Below are 23354 nucleotides of genomic sequence, written 5' to 3'. Positions count from 1 at the left end.
CGTGGAACTTCGGCCATACGGATTGAATAAAGCCCCTAATCGAACATGGTTATACAATTGTAAAATCATCTAATTTCCACGTTGGCATGGTGATATGTTTTTGTGAGGAAAGTCACAGGACTAGGCAGGTAGCCTAGTGGTCAGAGTGTTGGACTAGTAACCGAAAGGTTGCACAATCGAATCCCCTAGCTGACAGCGTAAAAATCTGTAGTTTCTGCCCCTGAACAAGGCAGTTAACCCACTGTTCCTAGGCCGTCATTGAAAATAAGAATTGACCATTAAACTTTCATCCAACCATTCACATTCGTCCTCAGAACAAGATTGGATAAGGAAAACTCTACCGCTGTGTTTAGACAGGCAGCCCAATTTGGATATTTTTTTTCAGGTCTGAAAAAGATCTGATGCGATTGTTCAAAAGACCAATTAGATGAGAAAAATATCAGAATCAGGCTGCCTGTCTATACGCAGCCTACTTGGCCTTTTATATAATGCATCCTCCTCACATTGCACAAGGTTCTCCTCAGAAATTCATGATTATCACAAAGGAATTTCACAAAGTATTCACTGAAGAATGTCACGGATGATGCATTTAAATACTTGTCAAACCTGTATATATTTGGTTGATCTGAAAATGTTCATATCTATAAAGATGGATAATCTAATGCTGTTTAAGTGTGTGTTTGAATAGGGTAAAGTGAAATTGTAGGAAGAGGCTTACAAAACCAGCTTGTAAAATTGAGGAGTTATCATTTTGGGCCCTTTTCTTTAGGCAATACTAATTAGTATTAACAAACTCCAAAAGAAGCGCAACTACATGTTTTTACGTTGAAGACGTGACATAAGAGACAAGACTTAAATAACAGTTTATTAAAATGAAGGTTACATTTCACAATATCATTTTACAAACAAACTTTACTATGTAAGGAACATCAATATATCTGAAATATGTAAAAAACAGGAGGTACAATGTTGCTATAGGTACATTTAAAAATAACACCACCTTTGGGGAAACAATTACATTTTACATCCACTGCAAAACCAATGGAATCAAAATTATACATTTTTTAAAGCTAAGGTCAAGGTCTCTCTATACTGTCCCATTAGGGAATAAGTCAAAGTTCAAGATAAGTTTAAAGTTCAATGCATTTTCACATTGACGGGTAGGTATTCCTGCTTGTAAATGATCTAGATTGTCCTTACAACCATCACACAGCTTTCACTCATGCAAACAACGTGAGACATACATGGGTTACTCACTTTGGTCAAGTTAATCCTCATGAAAATCCCTGAATCCCTTATAGCATAATGACAGCATGACTTTTCATGTGAGTACAATGGTGAAGTGTAATTTTCTATTGCACGTATAGTATATGAATACACACGCCAATTAGTTCCATTGCACAGTGCAGCATGAGGTCAGGATACTGTGCAGTAGAATAAATCAATAGGAGTAGCAGCAGTTCAAATAGTAAAAGATTGAGGCACAAAGTATGAAAATGCAATGCTACTTCCATTGTTGTAATACTATTCTTATGATTGTCAATGAAAGTAGTATTAAAGATGCAACACACATCAGTGTCAATAAGGAAATACATTTTGCTTCCTTATTTAAATTTAAAAAGCTGATAAAGCACTGCATATTAAAGTCAGTTCCATAAATCTTTCCTGATTTTGCATGCAAATAAGTAATCAACAACTTACCATTAAAATTACTCTGGCTGCATTTACACAGCCAGAGTGATGTGAAAAGATCTGATGTGATTAGTTAAGACTAATTAGTGGAAAAAAATATATAAATTGGGCAGATATAACATCTCTCTTTCTGCTCGTCAAGTCCCTGCAACGTCACACAACCATCTCAAAGGCCATGGCTGTTGCCGTTGTTCATATAAGCCTGAATGAAAATATTGTCAATTGGTAAAGAAATCAAGTTAGGTTGAGAGAATGTGTATGTTGGGATGCAGTGTCAGTGCTCACCTGTTTGGCTGATTCCAGCAGGGAAGCTGCCTCAGCCTTGCCCATCTGCTGGACTGTCCTGTAGAGGGCACTTTCCTGGTTCTGAAGCAGGACGTACGGCTCGTCAAACTCCTGGATCATACCAGCGCCTAGCACCTGAAGGCAGGGTCAAAGGTCAGTAAGTCAACCTGGCTAAACTTGCCTGGAGTGAAAATCTATGGGGTTCCCAAACCTTTTCACTAAGTCTCCACTTCCAGCACTGGGGAATATCCCATGTCCCCCCCCTGTCTTTCTATGGGCTGAAGCGCTGTTCATGACAAACTGTTCACACACCTCACAATGCTGATTGTTTTTTGCCATTTTAAAACTCAAACCTTACAACAATCAATAGGCAAAAAAACCTTGCTAAACAACTTTAGCTGACATGGCCTAGATTAATAGCTCTCTAAGGTCTGCAATGACTGTCATGATGAGGAAAACTGCCGATGCACCTTGTGCATTTTTCTATTACAACTTTCAGGATTAAGTTTAAATTCAGACCTTTACTTAACAATTTTTTGGGATGGGGGGGACCCCCCTGCCGACCCCCAAAGTTCGGAAACAAGTGATCTAGCGCTCCGTTTACAATAGAGGGTACCCATCTTCACTCTGCACAGGATGAATTACTTAGCACCTTCAGAGAAGTGTAAACAGGGTAAGCTCATTTCACTAAACAAACATAGGATAAGATCTCAGATCAACCTGAAATTAAAGTGAATATAATTGCATTTCTCACAACCTGCTCAATCTGGTTTTTTATTTAATTTATATGACTGATGAGGTGTGTGTGTGTGTGTGTGTGTGTGTGTGTGTGTTTGCGCGCGCGTGTGTGAGACAGGTACACATCTATTTGATGGGAAGAGCTCTCACCAGAATGCGGTCGCTGTCTATGATGGTGTTGAGGCGGTGGGCGATGGTGAGCACGGTGCACTCCCTGAATTTGTCTCGTATTGTCTTCTGGATAAGCTCGTCTGTTCTACAGATCCAGGACACAGTTCAGGAAAGAGACTCAACCAAGATATAGAAACTCCATTACGCTTGACTAGTAGATGCCTCCCAGTTGTAAAGCATATCAACTGCCTCTGCTGATCAGCTCTAAAGGACAGACAGTGTGTGTCTGTGTGAGGCAGCTCTGTACCTGGGGTCCACGTTGGCCGTGGCCTCGTCGATGATGAGGATGCGGTTCTTCCTCAGGATGGCTCGGGCCAGACAGACCAGCTGCCTCTGACCCACACTGAAGTTGGAGCCCGACTCAGCCAGAACCGTCTCCATCTTATTGGGCAGCTCCTCCACAACAGACTTCAGCTGGACCTGGAGAGGAAACAGTTACTGGAGTAAGACCCCGATGCCACCAAAAGCCCATTAACCTGTATGTAAATGTGTGTGAGTATATCCCGTTACTGTATCTGCATCAATAGGAGTCTGAGGAGCAGTACCTCTTGGAGAGCGTTCCACAGGTCCTCGTCTGTGTGCTGGTGGAAAGGGTCCAGGTTCTTCCTCATGGTGCCCGTGAAAAGCACTGGGTCCTGCAGAACAGAGGGGCCACAAACAGAAACATGTATTAAACTCTAACAGAGCCATATCTGAACTAGAAGCTTTTCCTTTACTACATTCAGAAAGACTAAGGGACAGAGCAGCCATAGAAGACCCACCAACAGTAGCTACCTGAGGTATGATGGACATCTTCTGGCGCAGGTCATGGAGGCCAATCTCGGAGGTCAGAACTCCATCGATGTAGATCCTGCCCTCTGGCTCTGCCAGGCGGAAGAGGGCCGATGCCAGGGAGCTTTTCCCCGCACCCGTCCTGCCCACGATGCCAACCTTCTCTTTGGGCCTGAACATGGCCTTAATGTCCTTCAGGACCACAGGTCCACCTGAGCTGTAGGAGAAGTTCACCCAGTCAAAGGTGATTAGGCCTTGGCTCGGCCACTCAGGAGGAGGACGCTTCTGGGTTTCCCAGGGTGCTTCACTCTCCAGCTCTGTGTACTCCACCACCCTCTCTACTGATGTCATCTGAGGACGGTAAATAAATAACCATGTCAATCAAACAAACAAACCTGGTTCTAATCTCGTCGACTGGCCCACTCTGAGACTGGGAGCTTGGTTAACATTGGTCTTATAATAGTATGGCTTCTAAATTATAAAACGTATTATTATAAAAAATAACCCTCACCCTGTTTTCTTATGTGAGCTGTTTCAGCTGAACATTCCTGAATGACAGGATGCAACTAAAACCCTTTGATTCCAATTAATGTTATTTCTACAGGTCCGGCGCCAACAGAGAAGGCCGCCTCGCTTTGTGTTCTTTGGAAACCATGCAGTATTTCATTTTTTTAATGTATTATTTCTTACACTGTTACCCCAGGAAATCTTAAGTCTTATTACATACAGCCGGCGAGAAACTATTGTATATAAGAGCAACGTCAACTTACCAACATTATGACCAGGAATACGACTTTCCCGAAGCGGATTCTCTGTTTGGTCCACCACCCAGGACAATGGATCGGATCCCAGCAGACGACCCAAAACAACGGTGCCGCAGAAGGGACAGACAGAGTGGTCTTCTGGCCAAACTCCGTAGACGGGCACATCGCCCACCGTTCCCGAGTATACTACTCGGCAATGTCCAGTCTCTTGACAACAAGGTAGATGAAATCCGAGCAAGGGTTGCCTTTCAGAGAGACATCAGAGATTGTGACATTCTCTGTTTCATGGAAACAAGGCTCACTCGGGATACGTTATCAGAGTCGGTACAGCCTCCTGGTTTCTTCAAGCATCGCGCCGACAGAAACAAACATCTCTCTGGTAAGAAGAAGGGCGGGGATGTATACCTTATGATTAACGAGTCGTGGTGTGATCATAACAACACACAGGAACTCAAGTCCTTTTGTTCACCTGACCTAGAATTCCTTACAATCAAATGCCGACCGCATTATATACCAAGAGTATTCTCTTCGATTATAATCACAGTCGTGTATATCCCCCCCAAGCAGAAACCTTGACGGCCCTGAAAGAACTTCATTGGACTCTATGTAAACTGGAAACCACATATCCTGAGCCAACATTTATTGTAGATGGGGATTTTAACAAGGCTAATCTGAAAACAAGGCTCCCTAAATGTTATCAGCATATCGAATGCGCAAAATTCTGGATCATTGTTACTCTAACTTCCACAACGCATACAAAGCCCTCCCTCGCCCTCCTTTCGGCAAATCTGACCACGACTCCATTTTGTTTCTCCCAGCCTATAGACAGAAGCTAAAACAAGAAACGGCAGTCCTCAGGTCGGTCCAACAAATCTAATTCCACGCTTCAATCATGTGGACTGGGATAATGTTCCGGATAACGTAGAACAACAACATTGATGTATACGCTGATTCGGTGAGCGAGTTTATTAGCAAGTGCATCGGTGATGTTGTACCCATGGTGAATATTAAAACCTTCCCCAACCAGAAACTGCGTGAACCACTGCTTTTGATCAGGGCAAGGCGACCGGAAACATGACCGAATACAAACAGTGTAGCTATTCCCTCCGCAAGGCAATCAAACAAGCTAAGCGTCAGTAGAGACAAAGTAGAGTCGCAATTCAACGGACACGAGAGGTATGTGGCAGGGTCTACAGTCAATCACGGACTACAATAAGAAAACCAGCCCCGTCGCGGACCCCGATGTCTTGCTTCCCGACAAACTAAACAACTTCTTTGCTCGCTTTGAGAACAATACAGTGCCACCGACACGGCCCTCTACCAAAATCTACGGGCTCTCCTATACCGCAGCCAGCGTGAGTAAAACATTTAAGCGTGTTAACCCTCGCAAGGCTGCCGGCCCAGACTGCATCCCCAGGCGTGTCCTCAGAGCATGCGCAGACCAGGTGGCTGGTGTGTTTACGGCCACCATAGTTCCTGTTCCCAAGAAAGCTAAGGTAACTGAGCTAAACGACTATCGCCCTGTAGCACTCACGTCCGTCATCATGAAGTGCTTTGAGAGACTAGTCCAGGATCATATCACCTCCACCCTACCTGACACGCTAGACACACTCCAATTTGCTTACCGCTCCAATAGGCCAACAGACAACGCAATCGCAATCACACTGCCCTAACCCATCTGGACAAGAGGAATACCTATGTAAGAATGCTGTTCGTTGACTACAGCTCAGCATTTAACACCATAGTACCCTCCAAACTCATCATTAAGCTCGAGACCCTGGGTCTCGACCCCGCCCTGTGCAACTGGGTCCTGGACTTTGACGGGACGCCCCCAGGTGGTGAGGGTAGGAAACAACATCTCCAACCCGCTGATCCTCAACACTGGGGCCCCACAACGTTCTCAGCCCTCTCCTGTACTCCCTGTTCACCCATGACTGTGTGGCCATTTACGCCTCCAACTCAATCAAGTTTGCAGACGACACTACAGTGGTAGGCTTGAATACCAACAATGACGAGACGGCCTACAGGGAGGAGATGAGGGCGCTCAGAGTGTGGTGTCAGGAGAATAACCTCACCCTCAACGTCAACAAAACAAAGGAGATGATCGTGGACTTCAGGAAACAGCAGAGGGAGCACCCTCCCTATCGACAAGACAGTAGTAGAGAAGGTGGAAAGTTTTAAGTTCCTCTGCGTACACATCACTGACAAACTGAAATGGTCCACCCACACAGACAGCGTGGTGAAGAAGGCGCAACAGAAGAAATTTACAGACTTTTACAGATGCACAATCGAGAGCATCCTGTCGGGCTGTATCACCGCCTGGTACGGCAACTGCTCCGCCCACAACCGTAAGGCTCTCCAGAGGGTAGTGAGGTCTGCACAACGCATCACCGGGGGCAAACTACCTGCCCTCCAGGACACCTACAACACCCGATGTCACAGGAAGGCCAAAAAGATCATCAAGGACAACCACCACCCGAGCCACTGCCTGTTCACCCCGCTATCATCCAGAAGGCGGGGTCAGTACAGGTGCATCAAAGCTGGGACCGAGAGACTGAAAAACAGCTTCTATCTCAAGGCCATCAGACTGTTAAACAGCCATCCCTAACATTGATTGGCTGCTGCCAACATACTGACTCAAATCTCTAGCCACTTTAATAATAAAAAATTGGATGTAATAAATATATCACTAGTCACTTTAAACAATGCCACTTTATATCATCTTTACATACCCATACTGTACTCTATACCATCTACTGCATCTTGCCTATGCCGTTCGGCCATCGTTCATCTATATATTTATATGTACATATTCTTATTCATTCCTTTGTTGTTGTGAAATTGTTAGATTACTTGTTAGATATTACTGCATGGTTGGAATCAGAAGCACAAGCATTTCACTACACTCACATTAACATCTGCTAACCATGTGTATGTGACCAATACAATTTGATTTGATCTCTGGGTTTGATTATTTTCTCTGTGGATATTTATTCCCAGTTAAAATCCTTCACATATTGTAAAAGGTCCTGGGGAGCTGAGGGATGGACAATACCAGAATACCAGAATTATTGTGATCTTACCATGTTCTCCATCTCCGCACTCTGACGAATGGTCCATTGGAAGTTCCCAAGAAGGGTGACAGCGTAAGACAACACCAAACCCACAGCTCCTGCCTCCAGCCCTGATTGGAACAGATAAGAACATTTACCCTATTAATTGGCTACACAGCATGTCAACAACCAGAAGCCATGGATTACAGGCAACATCCGCACTGAGCTAAAGGCTAGAGCTGTCGCTTTCAAGGAGCCGGACACTAATCCGTACACTTATAAGAAATCCCACAACAACTTCTATCGAGCCGTCAATACAGCAGTAAGATTGAATCCTCTGGCACTGGTCGAATGTGGCAGGGCTTGCAAACGATCACTAACTACAAAGGGAAACCCAGCTGCGAGCTACCCAGTGACGCAAGCCTACCAGACGATCTAAATGCTTTTATGCTTGCTTCAAGGCAAGCAACACTGAATCATGCATGAGAGCACCACCTGTTCCAGACGACTGTGTGATCACGCTCTACGTAGCCGATGTGAGTAAGAACTTTTAACAGGTTAATATTCACAAGGCTGCAGGGCCAGACGGATTACCAAGACGTGTACTCCTAGCATGCGCTGACTAGCTGGCAAGTGTCTTCACTGATATTTTCAACCTTTCCCTGATCTAGTCTGTCATACCTATATTTCAAGCAGACCACCATAATCCATGTGCCCAAGAACACCAAGGTACCCTGTCTAAATGACTATGGCCTGTAGCACTCGTATCTGTAGCCTTAAATGCTTTAAAAGGCTGGTCATGGCTCACATCAACACCCTCATCCCTTGACCCAACTAATTTGCATACCGCTCCAACAGATCCACAGATGATGCAATCTCTATTGCACTCGGGACTGCCCTCTCCCACCTGGACAAGAGGAACACCTATGTGAGAATGCTGTTCATTGACTACAGCTCAGTGCTCAACACCATCATCCCCTCTAAGCTCATCAATAAGCTAAGGACCCTGGGACTGAACACCTCCCTCTGCAAATGTATCCTGAACTTCCTGACGGGCCGCCCCCAGGTGGTGAGGATAGGCAACAACACATCCAACACACTAACCCTCAACACAGGGGACACTCAGGGGTGCGTGCTTAGTCCCCTCATGTACTCCGTTCACCCATGACTGTGTGGCCGCGCGCGACTCCAACACCATCATTAAGTTGACAACAAGATGGTGGTAAGTCTGATCACCGACGACGATGAGATAGCCTATTGGGAGGTTAGAAACCTGGCAGTGTGGTGCCAGACCAACAACCTCTCCCTCAACGTCAGCAAGACAAAGGACATGATCATAGACTACAGGAAACGGAGGGCTGAGCACACCCCCATCGACAGGGCTGTAGTGGAGCGGGTCGAGAGCTCTGTGTCCACATCAATAAGGATCTATCATGGTCCACACACACCACCACAGGCGTGAAGTGGGCACGACAACACCTGGTCTCCTTCAGGAGGCTAAAAAGACTTAGCATGGGTCCTCTGATGCTCAAAAAGTTATACAACTGTACCATTGAAAGCATTTCACTGACTGCATCACTGCTTAGTATGGCAGCTGCTTGGCATCCGACTGCAAGGCGCTACAGAGGGTAGTGTGTAAGGCCCAGTGCAGGGCTCCCTATCACCCAGAACCTCTAGGCCAGGCAGTGTCAGAGGAAGGGCCTACAAATGGTCAAAGACACAGATAACATGTCTTAGACTGTTTTCTCTGCTATCACTTGGCAAGTGCTACCGATGTAACAAGTCTGGAACCAACAGGCCCCTGAATAGCTTCCACCCCCAAGTCATAAGAGGGCTAAGTAGTTAGTCCGGGTAGTTATTTAACTATCCACATTGACCCATTTTGCAATAACTCTTTTGACTCATTACATACAATGCTGCTACTGTTAATTATCTATCCTTTGCACACTCATATGCCAAATGCATTGTATACTTTATTCCTAGTTACAGTGCCTTTGGAAAGTATTCAGATCCCTTCACTTTTCCCCAAAAAAATTACGTACCAGCCTTATTCTAAAATAGATTTAAAAAATCTTCAATCTAAACACAATACCCCATAATGACAAGGCAAACACAGTTTTTTAGAAATGTTTGCTAATAAAAAACTGAAATATAACATTTACATAAGTATTCAGACCATTTACTCAGTACTTTTTTGAAGCATCTTTGGCAGTGAATACAGCCTGAATCTTCTTGGGTATGACGCTAGAAGCTTGGCACACCTGTATTTGGGGAGTTTCTCCCATTCTCTGCAGTTCCTCTCAAGCTCTGTCAGGTTGGTTGGGAAGCGTTGCTGCACAGCTATTGTCAGGTCTCTCCAGAGATGTTCGATAGGGTTCAAGTCCAGGCTTTGGCTGGGCCACTCTAGGACTTTCAGATACTTGCGAACATTCCCCCAGTCGGAGGTCCTGAGCTCTCTGGAGCACAATGTTCATCAAGGATCTCTGTACTTTGCTCCGTTTATCTTTCCCTCGATCCGGACTAGTCTCCCAGTCCCTGCTGCTGAAAAACATCTACACTGCATGATGCTGCTAGCATCATGTTTCACCGTAGGAGTGGTAATGGCCAGGTGATGAGTGGTGCCTAATTTCCTCCAGACGTGACACTTGGTATTCAGGCTAAACAGTTCAATCTTGGTTTTATCCGACCAGAGAATCTTGTTTCTCATGGTCTGAGAGTCAAACTCCAAGCGGGCTGTCATGTGCTTGTTAATGAGGAGTGGTTTCCGTCTGGCTATTCTACTATAAAGGCCTGACTGGTGGAGGGCTGGTTGTCCTTCTGGAAGGTTCTCCCATCTCCATAGAGGAACTCTAGAGGGTGACCATAGGGTTCTTGGGTCACCTCCCTGGCCAAGGCCCTTCTTGCTCAGTTTGACCAGGCAGCCAGCTCTAGGACGAGTCTTGGTGGTTCCAAACTTCTTCCATTTAAGAATGATGGAGGCCACTGTGTTCTTGGGGACCTTCAATGCTGCAGAATTGATTTGGTACCCTTCCCCAGATCTGTGCTTCGACACAATCCTGTCGTCTTGGAGCTCTACAGACGATTCCATCAATGGCTTGGGTTTTTCTCTGACATGCACTGTCAACTGTGGGACCTTACATAAAACAGGTGTGTGCCTTTCCAAATCATGTCCAATCAATTGAATTTACCACATGTGGACTCCAAACTAATTGTAGAAACATCTCAAGGATGATCAATGGAAACAGGATGCACCAGAGCTCAATTTCAAGTCTCATAGCAAAGGGTCTGAATACTTCTTTAAGGTATGTTTTTAATTTTTTATACATTTGCAAAAATGTTTAGCTAACCTTTTTTCGCTGTGTAGATTGAGGGGAAACAATTATTTAATCCATTTTAGGATAAGGCTGTAACATAACAAAAAGAGAAGATGTCTGAATATTTTCCGGACACATTGTATATGTACATATCTACCTCATACCCCTGCACATCAACCAAGTTATTGTTATTTATTATTACTTTCCTATTATTTCTCTATTTTCTTTATCTCTGCATTGTTAGGAAGGGCCTTTAAGTAAGCATTTCACTGTTAGTCTACATCTGTTTTATATGAAGCATGTGACAAATAAAATGTGATTTTGATTAGATTATTTGATTTGATGAAATGTTCTTATTAATTATGTTTCTTGACATACACTACCGGTCAAAAGTTAAGACACCTACTCATTCAAGGGTTTTTTCTTTAGAATAATAGTGAAGACATCAAAACTATGGAATCATGTATTAACCAAAATAGTGTTAAACAAATCAAAATCTATTTTATCTTTGCACACTCTTGGCATTCTCTCAACCAGCATTACTTTGTATGCCTTTCCCACAGTCTTGAAGGAGTTCCCACACATTCTGAGCACTTGTTGGCTGCTTTTCCTTCACTCAGACTTATCCAAACCATCTCAATTTGGTTGAGGTCGGGGATTGTGGAGGCCGGGTCATATGATGCAGCACTCCATCACTCTCCTTCTTGGTCCTTACATAGCCTGGAGATGTGTTGGCCCATTGCCCATTGTCCGGTTGAAAAACAAATGGCTGTCCTACTAAGCGCAAACCAGATGGGATGGTGTGGTAGCCATGATGGTTAAGTGTGCCTTGAATTCTAAATAAATCACAGACAGTGTCACCAGCAAACCACCCCCACACCACCTCCTCCATGCTTTACGGTGGGAAATACACATGCAGAGATCATCAGTTAACCCACACCGTATCTCATAAAGACACGGCGGTTGGAACCAAAAAAGTCCAATTTGGACTCCAGACCAAAGAACAAATTTCCACCGGCCTAATGTCCATTGCTCGTGTTTCTTGGCCCAAGCAAGTCTCTTCTTATTATTGGTGTCCTTTAGTAGTGGTTTCTTTGCTGCAATTCGACCATGACGGCCTGATTCACGCAGTCTCTGAACAGTTGATGTCGAGGTGTGTCTGTTACTTGAACTGTGAAGCATTTATTTGGGCTGCAATTTCTGAGGCTGGTAACTCTAATGAACTTATCCTCTGCAGCAGAGGTAACTCTGGGTCTTCCTTTCCTGTGGCGGTCCTCATGAGAACCAGTTTCATCATAGCGCTTGATGTTATTTGCGACTGCACTTGACATTTTCCGTATTGACTGACTTTCATGTGGATGAGGAACTGTCGTTTGTCTTTGCTTTTTTGAGCTGTTCTTGCCGTAATACGGACTTGGTCTTTTACCAAATAGGGTTATCTTCTGTATATCACACCTACCTTGTCACAACACAACTGATTGGCTCAAACGCATTAAGGCAAGAAATACCACAAATTAACTTTTAAGAATGCACACCTGTTAACCTCTCTGGGATATGAGGGACGCTAGCGTCCCACTTGGCCAAAAGCCAGAGAAAATGCAGAGCGCCAAATTCAAATAAACTACTATAAAAATCCAACTTTCAGGAAATCACACATGTAAGATACCAAATTAAAGCTACACGTGTTGTGAATCCAGCCAACATGTCAGATTTCAAAAAGGATTTTTGGCGAAAGCAAAATATGCTATTATCTGAGGATAGCACATCCGTAAACAAAAGAGAGAAACCATATTTCAACCCTGCAGGCGCGACACAAAATGCAGAAATAAAAATATAAATCACGCCTTACCTTTGACGAGCTTCTTTTGTTGGCACTCCAATATGTCCCATAAACATAACAAATGGTCCTTTTGTTTGATTAATTCCGTCCATATATATCCAAAATGTCAATTTATTTGGCGCGTTTGATCCAGAAAAACACCGGTTCCAACTTGCGCAATGCGACTAAAAAATATCTCAAAAGTTACCTGTAAACTTTGCCAAAACATTTCAAACTACTTTTGTGATACAACTTAAGGTATTTTTTAAAGTAAATAATCGCTCAAATTGAAGACAGGATGATCTGTGTTCTATACAGGAAGAAAACAAACTGATGCTACCTTTCTGGTCACGCGCCTCTAACAAACAGTACACTTGAAGTTACCCTCGTTTTGAACAGAGCTACTTCTTCATTACACTAAGGAAAAACCTCAACCAATTTCTAAAGACTGGTGACATCCAGTGGAAGCGGTAGGAACTGCAAGAAGGTCCCTTAGAAATCTGGTTTCCCAATGAAACCCATTGAAAAGAGAGTGACCTCAAAGAAAAAAATCAGAATGTTTTTTCCTCGGGGTTTCGCCTGCTACATAAGTTATGTTATACTCACAGACATGATTCAAGCAGTTTTAGAAACTTCAGAGTGTTTTCTATCCAAATCCACAAATACTATGCATATCTTATCTTCTGGGGATGAGTAGCAGGCAGTTGAATTTGGGCATGCATTTCATCCGGACGTGAAAATACTGACCCCTGTCACCAAGAAGTTAATTGAAATGCATTCCTGTTGACTACCTCATGAAGCCGATGGAAAGAATGTGCAAAGCTGTCATCAAGGTAAAGGGTGGCTATTTGAAGAATCTCAAATATAAAATGTATTTTGATTTGTTTAACACTATTTTGGTTACTACATGATTCCATATGTGTTATCTCATAGTTTTGACGTCTTCACTATTATTCTACAATGAGGAAAATAGTAAAAATAAAGAAAAACCCTTGAATGAGTAGCTGTTCTAAAACGTTCAACCGGTGATGTATCTTGGATAACTGTTTGGCCCCAAGTGTAATAAAAGTTGTTGCTCGAGAACAGGCAATGAGCCAAAGACTTTGAGCAGAAAGATTATCCAACCTCAAATTCAATTTTTTTTATGTCAGATGAAACCAACATTGATTTCTACCATTGTGTAACAGCTTGTGTAATGAAGTCAGGGGTCCCTTAAGGTGGACTTAATAGAAGGTATATATACACATCTTAAGGCACTGGTCAAAAGTGCACTACATACGGTGTGACATTTAAGCAATAATAATTCAACCTCTTACCATCTCTGAGGAATAGGCAGCCGAAGGCGGTGACAGTGACAAAGGCCGCGCAGATTCCATCCAGTCGGAGAGCGAACCAGCGAGAAGTGACCAGGAACAGGAACCAGGACTCTGTATGCAGATCCTGATAAGTGTCAAAGGTGTTCTGGAATCTCTCCTCGGCTCTGAATGCCCGGATCGTCCACAGACCTTGGAGGGACGAGGACAGGTGGGAGAAGACGGGACTCCGAGCTGCAGAACACAGGAAATACATAAACTTAGCTGCCTGCAGACACAAAAGGAAATCATGCACATTAATAGAGCAAATGTACAATTATCATTTGTCCCTTGCCTCCCCTCACTGTCCCAGTCAGTCCTGTCACTCACTGGTGGACTCCAGGCGTTTGACGTCCCGTGACGTCTGCAGGAAGTAGCGTCTCAGGAACAGGAATATGATGAGTAGAGGAACGACAGGAATGAGGATCCAGGGCATGACTGCCGCTGCCACCACCACTACACCGATGTTCTGCAGGATCGACTGTGGCAAGACCGAATACGCCCAGGAGACATGAAGAGAAGCAAAGATGTATGGAATATAGATTCTGGATTGGGAAATCTATATCCGCCTGCCAAAATACATAGATGATCCCCTCTAGGACTATAAACTCACTTACCTGACTGAAGTCAACAAAGGTATTAGGTAACATGGAATCCAGCTGACTGATGTCCTTAGAGAACCTGTTGAGAATTCTTCCTGTGACAGAAAAAGAGGAAGTAATCCACTGGGCAAATACTGGTAAAAATCAACATTGTTTCCCACGTCATTTCAACAATTTTTTTTAATGTGATGACGTTTACTCAACGTGGAAAATTGATTGGATTTGAAAAAAGTTATCACCTGCTAATAATGCAATTTTTTTTATGACTATTCCCTATTGAAATTTGGCCTCTAGGTACCCTCTGTAAGGCCAGAGGTCGCCATAAATCAGGTCTTAGTTACTGGTATCTGGGCCCCTGAGCCATAAAATCTACCATGGGTGTACTAAGCCATTAAGACGTTTAAAATGTATAGTCTATTCAACCCCAAGGTCTTAGCCTTGATTTAATGCTTTGGCATCAGACACGGAAGGATGAAACGCAGGAAAGGCAAGAGTATTTAGATCCGCCCTCTCCTCTGTAGGGGGAGAGCTTTGCTGCGATCTTCATAGAGGAATGTTTCTGTCTTCCCATATGCATATTTTTGTCTATGTCTATTTATTAAACCTTTAAATATAGAAGTTGTTCACCTTGTATTTTGCATCTAGCATTTCCCCACAACTTGACCAGTTTTCAATTCCTAACAAATCTAAGGGAATTTGGTATTTTTTTCACACAACTTTGAACCTAAATACAAATACTTTCATTTGTATTTATTTTATACTTTGAATTCACGTTAGTTGACAACAACCAAATGTAAATCAAAACTAGATGTTGAAATTACGTCTGTTCCCATCTCACCCTAACCAGTTTCAAAGCATTTTGAGGTCAGGACTCAATTCCAAGTCTACAAGAAAAAGACAACACAAATCAATTCTATTTCACAGGGGGGTTTCTCACCAATTGGGTTGATGTCAAAGAAGCGTACAGGTGTCCGGAGGAGAGAGATGAACATGCGGTTGTGCAGAGACTGAGCAGCTTTCACCAGCACATTGAACATCACCAGACTCCTGGCAAAGCCAAAGATGACTGAGGCCAGAGTCAAACCTGAACACAGAGAAGGTGACTTGTCAGTCATTACACGATTTTGCCAAGCTTCCTCCCAGGGAAGGGGACAACCTCATACTTACTTGGAAAATATTCCCATTCTTTAAAAGGGAAACGTAAATATAGAGTATTCCTCTGTATACCTGCATAAATACCCATGTAGAAACGGAGGTCCAATTCTTGAGTGATGTTGAGGCCATTTTGGACAATCACAGTGCTGTTAATATTGAGTTTCTCCTGCTCTCCTGCCCTGTCAATCAAACAGCACTGTTATTTGAATGTTCACTATAGTCCAACTGAACTGTGAAACAAATAGCTACTGTAACGATAGATGCTTCTTACCAATAAGCCAGCCACCAATCCTGAAGAACATACGCTACCTGTGGGTGACAAATTACATTATAGTTGGTTCGACCATTGCAATGTCATTGGTTCCAATGCACTGATGTGTTCAGAGTTAGATTTTGCACACATCTATCAGAAGTCAAAATGCTTGTATTTACTGTAGATGCTATGAGGTAGAATGGTGACATATGGCTATTCACTGCCTGACATTTTGGATGCGTTAATACCTCCGCGATGAGACTGAGGAGGACTGTGCCCAGCATAACCAGGATGCTGGCTCCTGCGTTTAAGTACTTGAAGTATAGGCTGGCGCCGATGTTGCCCTCTGATCGGCTCTCTTCTGCTACTGTCTGGACAAGCTCCTCCTGGGAGGAGATGGACAGATAATAGATAATACCATGTTAACTAAGGGATGAACAATCAGGGAGACTTCAGAATTAAAATCCTCCCAGTGACTGTATCTAAGGGCTTGAAAGGAAATGAGTGGGGTTTGGACCCACCGGAAGCTGTTCAGCTCCATCTTTAACAGAGTGCATGGAGGAGGTGTGGGAGGATATTGAGTTCTGGGAAAAGGCGTGTTTGACCACTGAGTGATTGTTGTTGGTTTGTGGCTCCTCCTCCTCATCCCTCTTCAGCAGGGAGGTGAAGTCAACCCCAGAGTGCTGCAGCTCGGAGTATGTCCCCCTCGCTACCACGTGACCCTGACACACACACACATACATACACACGTCAACGCCCTGCCCGACTTCTGGAGTCTGTATTCATATGTAAATGCATATGCCTTTGGGTGAACTATTCATTTCATAAAGATTGACAGCAGACATGTGTTATGTGCTCAACAAAGTTAAAGGTAAGCAGAAATGCACCTGTGGTCATATGTACAGTGCCTTGCGAAAGTATTCGGCCCCCTTGAACTTTGCGACCTTTTGCCACATTTCAGGCTTCAAACATAAAGATATAAAACTGTATTTTTTTGTGAAGAATCAACAACAAGTGGGACACAATCATGAAGTGGAACGACATTCATTGGATATTTCAAACTTTTTTAACAAATCAAAAACTGAAAAATTGGGCGTGCAAAATTATTCAGCCCCTTTACTTTCAGTGCAGCAAATTCTCTCCAGAAGTTCAGTGAGGATCTCTGAATGATCCAATGTTGACCTAAATGACTAATGATGATAAATACAATCCACCTGTGTGTAATCAAGTCTCCGTATAAATGCACCTGCACTGTGATAGTCTCAGAGGTCCGTTAAAAGCGCAGAGAGCATCATGAAGAACAAGGAACACACCAGGCAGGTCCGAGATACTGTTGTGAAGAAGTTTAAAGCCGGATTTGGATACAAAAAGATTTCCCAAGTTTTAAACATCCCAAGGAGCACTGTGCAAGCGATAATATTGAAATGGAAGGAGTATCAGACCACTGCAAATCTACCAAGACCTGGCCGTCCCTCTAAACTTTCAGCTCATACAAGGAGAAGACTGATCAGAGATGCAGCCAAGAGGCCCATGATCACTCTGGATGAACTGCAGAGATCTACAGCTGAGGTGGGAGACTCTGTCCATAGGACAACAATCAGTCGTATATTGCACAAATCTGGCCTTTATGGAAGAGTGGCAAGAAGAAAGCCATTTCTTAAAGATATCCATAAAAAGTGTCGTTTAAAGTTTGCCACAAGATTCCTGGGAGACACACCAAACATGTGGAAGAAGGTGCTCTGGTCAGATGAAACCAAAATTGAACTTTTTGGCAACAATGCAAAACGTTATGTTTGGCGTAAAAGCAACACCCTGAACACACCATCCCCACTGTCAAACATGGTGGTGGCAGCATCATGGTTTGGGCCTGCTTTTCTTCAGCAGGGACAGGGAAGATGGTTAAAATTGATGGGAAGATGGATGGAGCCAAATACAGGACCATTCTGGAAGAAAACCTGATGGAGTCTGCAAAAGACCTGAGACTGGGACGGAGATTTGTCTTCCAACAAGACAATGATCCAAAACATAAAGCAAAATCTACAATGGAATGGTTCAAAAATAAACATATCCAGGTGTTAGAATGGCCAAGTTAAAGTCCAGACCTGAATCCAATCGAGAATCTGTGGAAAGAACTGAAAACTGCTGTTCACAAATGCTCTCCATCCAACCTCACTGAGCTCGAGCTGTTTTGCAAGGAGGAATGGGAAAAAATGTCAGTCTCTCGATGTGCAAAACTGATACCCCAAGCGACTTACAGCTGTAATCGCAGCAAAAGGTGGCGCTACAAAGTATTAACTTAAGGGGGCTGAATAATTTTGCACGCCCAATATTTCAGTTTTTGATTTGTTAAAAAAGTTTGAAATATCCAATAAATGTCGTTCCACTTCATGATTGTGTCCCACTTGTTGTTGATTCACAAAAAAAATACAGTTTTATATCTTTATGTTTGAAGCCTGAAATGTGGCAAAAGGTCGCAAAGTTCAAGGGGGCCGAATACTTTCGCAAGGCACTGTAGGTTACAAAGCATGTGTAGAATGTTAAACCCTGCCAGGAACACACCTCCTTGAGGACGAGGATCTGGTTGGCTGCTTGGAGGTACTGCAACTGGTGGGTGACCAGGATGCGGGGCTTATTCTTCAGAATACCACAGATACACCTGGACACACAGACACATGGAGAGAGACAGACGGACACTTTAAGAGCAGTTTCACCCTGCTGGTGAAGGCCTAAGGCCTGTTCTAACTACAGAGAATCCACACGACCCTCAATATCCTTTTACTTGTAAATGCTATACAAAAAAAACATTCCTGCCCTAAAGAAGCAGCCAGTAAGTAGACCTAATCTGAGTCTGGGAAGAATGTAGTTCAGTTGTACTAAAGGATAGAGGGGTAAGTTGAGCCAAAGGGTTAGTTGAGACACCCTTTGTTTCTAGGAAACATGTTATGAGAATTATGTTCTCAATGTTCATAACTCAATTCAATTCAACTACTCAGTCTGCAACCCAGAATTTGTCAGATACTGGTTGAATGAAACAGACGGAGGCCCAGCTAAATAGTCAAAATGTTTATTCACGAGAGCGCTGGTCTGTTGTACAAATTTTATACTGGCTCCTTACTTACATTCACACACTAACATTAGGTATCCTACGCACATACAGTACATACACATACAAACAGTAGGTATCCTACGCACATACAGTACATACACATACAAACAGTAGGTATTCTACGCACATACAGTACATACACATACAAACAGTAGGTATTCTACGCACATACAGTACATACACATTCAAACAGTAGGTATTCTACGCACATACAGTACATACACATACAAACAGTAGGTATTCTACGCACACTGTCCTACTACCCAGCCGACAAAGATTAGGGAGGTGGCCGTGAGAATCACTCCCCGTCATCCCTCAATATAGGGAGACCATGGGATGTACTTCCCCCGTCCTTTCCCCAATCTCTCAGATGCCCCTAGCCAGGTCGGCACCAAATTCTACTCAGACAGTCTGTGTTTAAGATACTATAAAGACATATTGTACCGATATATTGTTTTACCCTAATTCTGCAACATGTTACATAATCTTCTGCCAGCCTAACAGTTTCTCCCCTCCCCGGGTGGAGACAGAATGTCCTGTAAGAAACACAGTGGTCCAGCTTGTCTGTCGATAGCTACTCTTATCATTTGTTTCCCACTTGCACCCTGCTTACATACTAAAACGTATTCTAATTCTTCTGACTAAAACTACACACATCAGATTATAGTTTAATGATTCTAATACATTTCAAACAATTATATGGTTTCAAAGGTGGAATATTCTAATCATTCATTTAAACATATAAATTCCATCAACATTAATCATGTGACCAAATATATACAGTAGGAAGAGGTCATCATTTCATAGTTGCACCATACCTCCCCAAACCATCTTGCTGCTCAATGTGTAAATAAATGTATGTTTCTTTTAACTGTTGTGTTTTATGTTGTAAATTGGTCTGAAACCTTGTGAGCTGCTATTTATCTCAAATGGGACCAGTCTGGTAAAAAAAAAAACTGTTTAGCTGAAACTGTGGTTCACTCACTGTTCAAACAGATGTCTCCCGACCTCCGCATCCACAGCACTTAGAGGGTCGTCCAGCAGGTAGATGTCAGCATCCTGGTACACAGCCCTGAGACACAACAAGGCTTTCAGATCGAGACTGGAGGATATTCATCTATAGAATGTACCTCAACTCATATCTACTCTGGTATGAAGTGGAGCTGTGGTCTTACCGGGCCAGGTTCACTCTAGCTTTCTGTCCCCCACTGAGGGTTGCTCCTCTGTCCCCTATCAATGTCAGGTCCCCGTCTGGCAGCAGCTCCATGTCCTAAACACAGAAGTGATAACAGAGACGACAGGGGTTAACAGTCATTGAACACAAAGCCATTACAACCACTGCAACGCTCCTAGAATAAATACCATGAGAGCTCCATTCAGTGTGTCTTACCCTCTTGAGGGCGCAGGCTCTCAGGACCTTCTCATACTTCTGAGGATGGAGCTCTTTGCCAAACAAAATGTTGCTGCGGATGGTTCCAGGGAACACCCAGGGCTGCTGGGAGGCGTAGGTCAGCTGACCTTTGACCCTCAACACGCCCTTGTCGTGAGGCAGCTCCCCCAGAATGGCGCTGAGCAGGGAGGACTGTGGGAGATGGGATGGTAAACATGTGCGCTGGCTGATGGCTTACTACATATTTTACCATATATACACGCACACACACACACTACATGACCAAAAGTATTCGGACACCTGCTCATTGAACATCTCATTCCAAATTCATGGGCATTCATGGGCCTTCTGGGAAGGCTTTCCATTAGATGTTGGAACATTGCTGCGGGGACTTGCTTCCATTCAGCCACAAGAGCATAAGTGCGGTCGGGCACTGATGTTGTGCGATTAGGCCTGGCTCACAGTTAGCGTTCCAATTCTTCCCAAAGGTGTTCGATGGGGTTGAGGTCAGGCCTCTGTACAGGCTTGTCAAGTTCTTTCACATCGATCTTGACAAACCATTTCTGTATGGACCTTGCTTTGTGCACGGGGGCATTGTCGTGCATTGACACTATGCATTGGAGCAGGTAGCGTTCCCATGGCATCCATCAAACCCAGATTCGTCTGTCGGACTGCCAGATGGTAAAGTGTGTTTCCACTGCTCCAGTCTAATGGTGGCGAGCTTTACTACATCACTCCAGCCAACACTTAGCATTGGGCATGGTGATCTTAGGCTTGTGTGCAGCTGCTCGGCCATGGAAACCCATTTCATGAAGCTCCCGAAGAACAGTTATTGTGCTGACATTGCTTCCAGAGACAGTTTGGAGCTCGGTAGTGAGTGTTGCAACTGAAGACAGATGATTTTTACACGCTACGAGCTTCAGCACTAGCCAATCCCGTTCTGTGAGCTTGTGTGGCCAACCACTTCGCAGCTGAGCAATTGTTGCTCCTAGAAGTTTTCACTTCACAATAACAACACTTACAGTTGACCGGGACAGCTCTAGCAGGGCAGGAATTTGATAAACTGACTTATTGGAAAGGTGGCATCCTATGACGGTTCCACGTTGAAAGTCACTGAGCTCTTCAGTAAGGCTATTCGACTGCCAATGTTTGTCTATGGAGACTGCATGGCTGTGTGCTGGATTATATACACCTGTCAGCACGGGTGTGGCTAAAATAGCTGAATTTGAAGGGGTGTTCACAAACGTATGTATATATAGTGTATTATGTACTGTGCATGACCTCTGACCTTTCCAGACCCCACAGGTCCAATGACAGCAACGAGCTGCTCCGACTTCACTGTGAGTGACAGGTTCTGGAGAGATGGGGCGTCCAGACACTGGAGAGAGAGAAGAAAGGGACATTTCATAGCAATACATGAAGCTATCACACAGGACAGGCTTCTTCTTGTTTTGTACATCAACATTTTGGACATTCAACATTTGATCAGAATATTCACCTTGTCCCAGTAGCAAATTAAGTCCTTGATCTCAACAGAGGCGTCTTTCTTTTCCTCCAAGGTGAATCTCATGTTGGGTCTCTCAATCTCATCCAACAGAAGGAAATTCTGTGGGTCAACAGAGAGATGATGCAGCCAAACAAACCTTACTAAACCACAAGAACTCATTGCACCTAGGTGAGGCACAGCAGCCATTTTGTGCCAGATGATCTATAGAGTACCTTGATCCTGCGGATACTGATGATGGTCTCGAACACCTTCTCAATGGCCTGTGGGAAGAAGAGGGTCACTGTGATCTTGATGGCACCATACAGAGACACTGCCACAAACACCCGGCTGGCTGAGATGGTGTTCCCCAGGAGGACGTAGACGGCGAAGGTGATGAAGACTATGATCTTACTGGCCGCAAAGAAGGAGACCATGTTTAGGCCTCGCAGGTAGGAGCTTGACATGATCTTGGAGATCTCTTCCCTGAGAGAAGAATGAAAGAGAGAGAGGGGGGGGTCATAACATGGATCATTTAGCTATTTGATTTGGAATTTTAGGACCCTTGTAGGTGTATGCCTGTACAGTCTATCGATACTGACAGAATAAGAACAAGTCTTGATACTAATTACTAGTCTGCAGATAGGAATTCAGTATCATTGAACACGAAGAACGAAAACCGCCAAAACATCCATTTTTATAACGAATGTCACTTTGAACTATCCCCTCTAACCAAGACGGAAAGAGAGAGAGGGAGAGAGACGGACAATTCTACGAAAGACACAAACTTTTCACCAGCGATCAAGACGACACACTGAGCGTAAATATATACTGTAACTGCAGTAGCTACTTTACATGCTGATATTGTCTTTGGTATTATTGTGTGTAACTACCTTTGCTACAAAGCTAGCAAGCCAGCCAGCCAATAGAGAGATCATTGCATTGTGGATTTTGTAATTGACTTGAGCTGGAACCGATTTCCACAAAGATTTTCCATGTTTCTACCAACCTTATTATAACACCAAAATGAAACATTTGTTCACAAAAAATATTGTTCTCAGTGTTATTTAACACTATAAATTTAAATTTAAATTCAGTTGCAAACATGCAAAAGTTATTTTCAATACATCTAATTGTCCCAGAAGGGAAATTCACATTGAAAAAATATAGCCGCAAGCAGCCATGGTGGGGTTCAAGCACCATCGCTCCACAGCGCCACCATCAAGACAAAAGACTGGGACAGTACAAGGAATGAGAATGTTAAAGGGATTGGTCGCATCTAGCTGAGGGTCGTTGGTTAATCATACCTTTTGTGTATCCAGCTAATAGAAATAAACATATACAGTTGAAGTCTGAAGTTTACATACACCTTAGCCAAATACATTTAAACTCAGTTTTTCACAATT

General features: G+C 43.6%; 1 protein-coding gene across 3 annotated transcripts in view; it reads right to left on the bottom strand.

Moving 5' to 3' along the window:
* Positions 1-851: 851 nt before the first annotated feature.
* Positions 852-23354, bottom strand: part of LOC139373157 (ATP-binding cassette sub-family C member 4-like) — a 43391-nt gene continuing 20888 nt past the window's right edge. For 2 of the 3 annotated variants that reach the window (XM_071113309.1, XM_071113310.1), the window contains exons 8-29: positions 22185-22434; positions 21964-22071; positions 21754-21843; positions 20466-20657; positions 20251-20345; positions 20061-20147; positions 18529-18625; positions 16491-16691; positions 16218-16355; positions 15988-16025; positions 15789-15895; positions 15499-15645; positions 14577-14656; positions 14290-14440; positions 13924-14154; positions 7505-7605; positions 3661-4008; positions 3432-3521; positions 3134-3306; positions 2866-2971; positions 1978-2112; positions 852-1894 (exon numbers count right to left, since the gene is read on the bottom strand). In XM_071113309.1, the coding sequence (XP_070969410.1) occupies positions 1859-1894; positions 1978-2112; positions 2866-2971; positions 3134-3306; positions 3432-3521; positions 3661-4008; positions 7505-7605; positions 13924-14154; positions 14290-14440; positions 14577-14656; positions 15499-15645; positions 15789-15895; positions 15988-16025; positions 16218-16355; positions 16491-16691; positions 18529-18625; positions 20061-20147; positions 20251-20345; positions 20466-20657; positions 21754-21843; positions 21964-22071; positions 22185-22434 (3001 nt within the window). In that variant the 3' untranslated portion in view covers positions 852-1858. The remainder of the gene's footprint in view (positions 1895-1977; positions 2113-2865; positions 2972-3133; positions 3307-3431; positions 3522-3660; positions 4009-7504; positions 7606-13923; positions 14155-14289; positions 14441-14576; positions 14657-15498; positions 15646-15788; positions 15896-15987; positions 16026-16217; positions 16356-16490; positions 16692-18528; positions 18626-20060; positions 20148-20250; positions 20346-20465; positions 20658-21753; positions 21844-21963; positions 22072-22184; positions 22435-23354) is intronic. The other variant, XM_071113308.1, reaches the window with a different exon arrangement.

Source organism: Oncorhynchus clarkii, chromosome 18 (assembly GCF_045791955.1).
Source record: "Oncorhynchus clarkii lewisi isolate Uvic-CL-2024 chromosome 18, UVic_Ocla_1.0, whole genome shotgun sequence".
Classification (NCBI taxonomy): Eukaryota; Metazoa; Chordata; class Actinopteri; order Salmoniformes; family Salmonidae; genus Oncorhynchus; species Oncorhynchus clarkii.
Note: the sequence above shows the minus strand (reverse complement) of the source record. Positions and strands in the feature narration are given on the sequence as shown.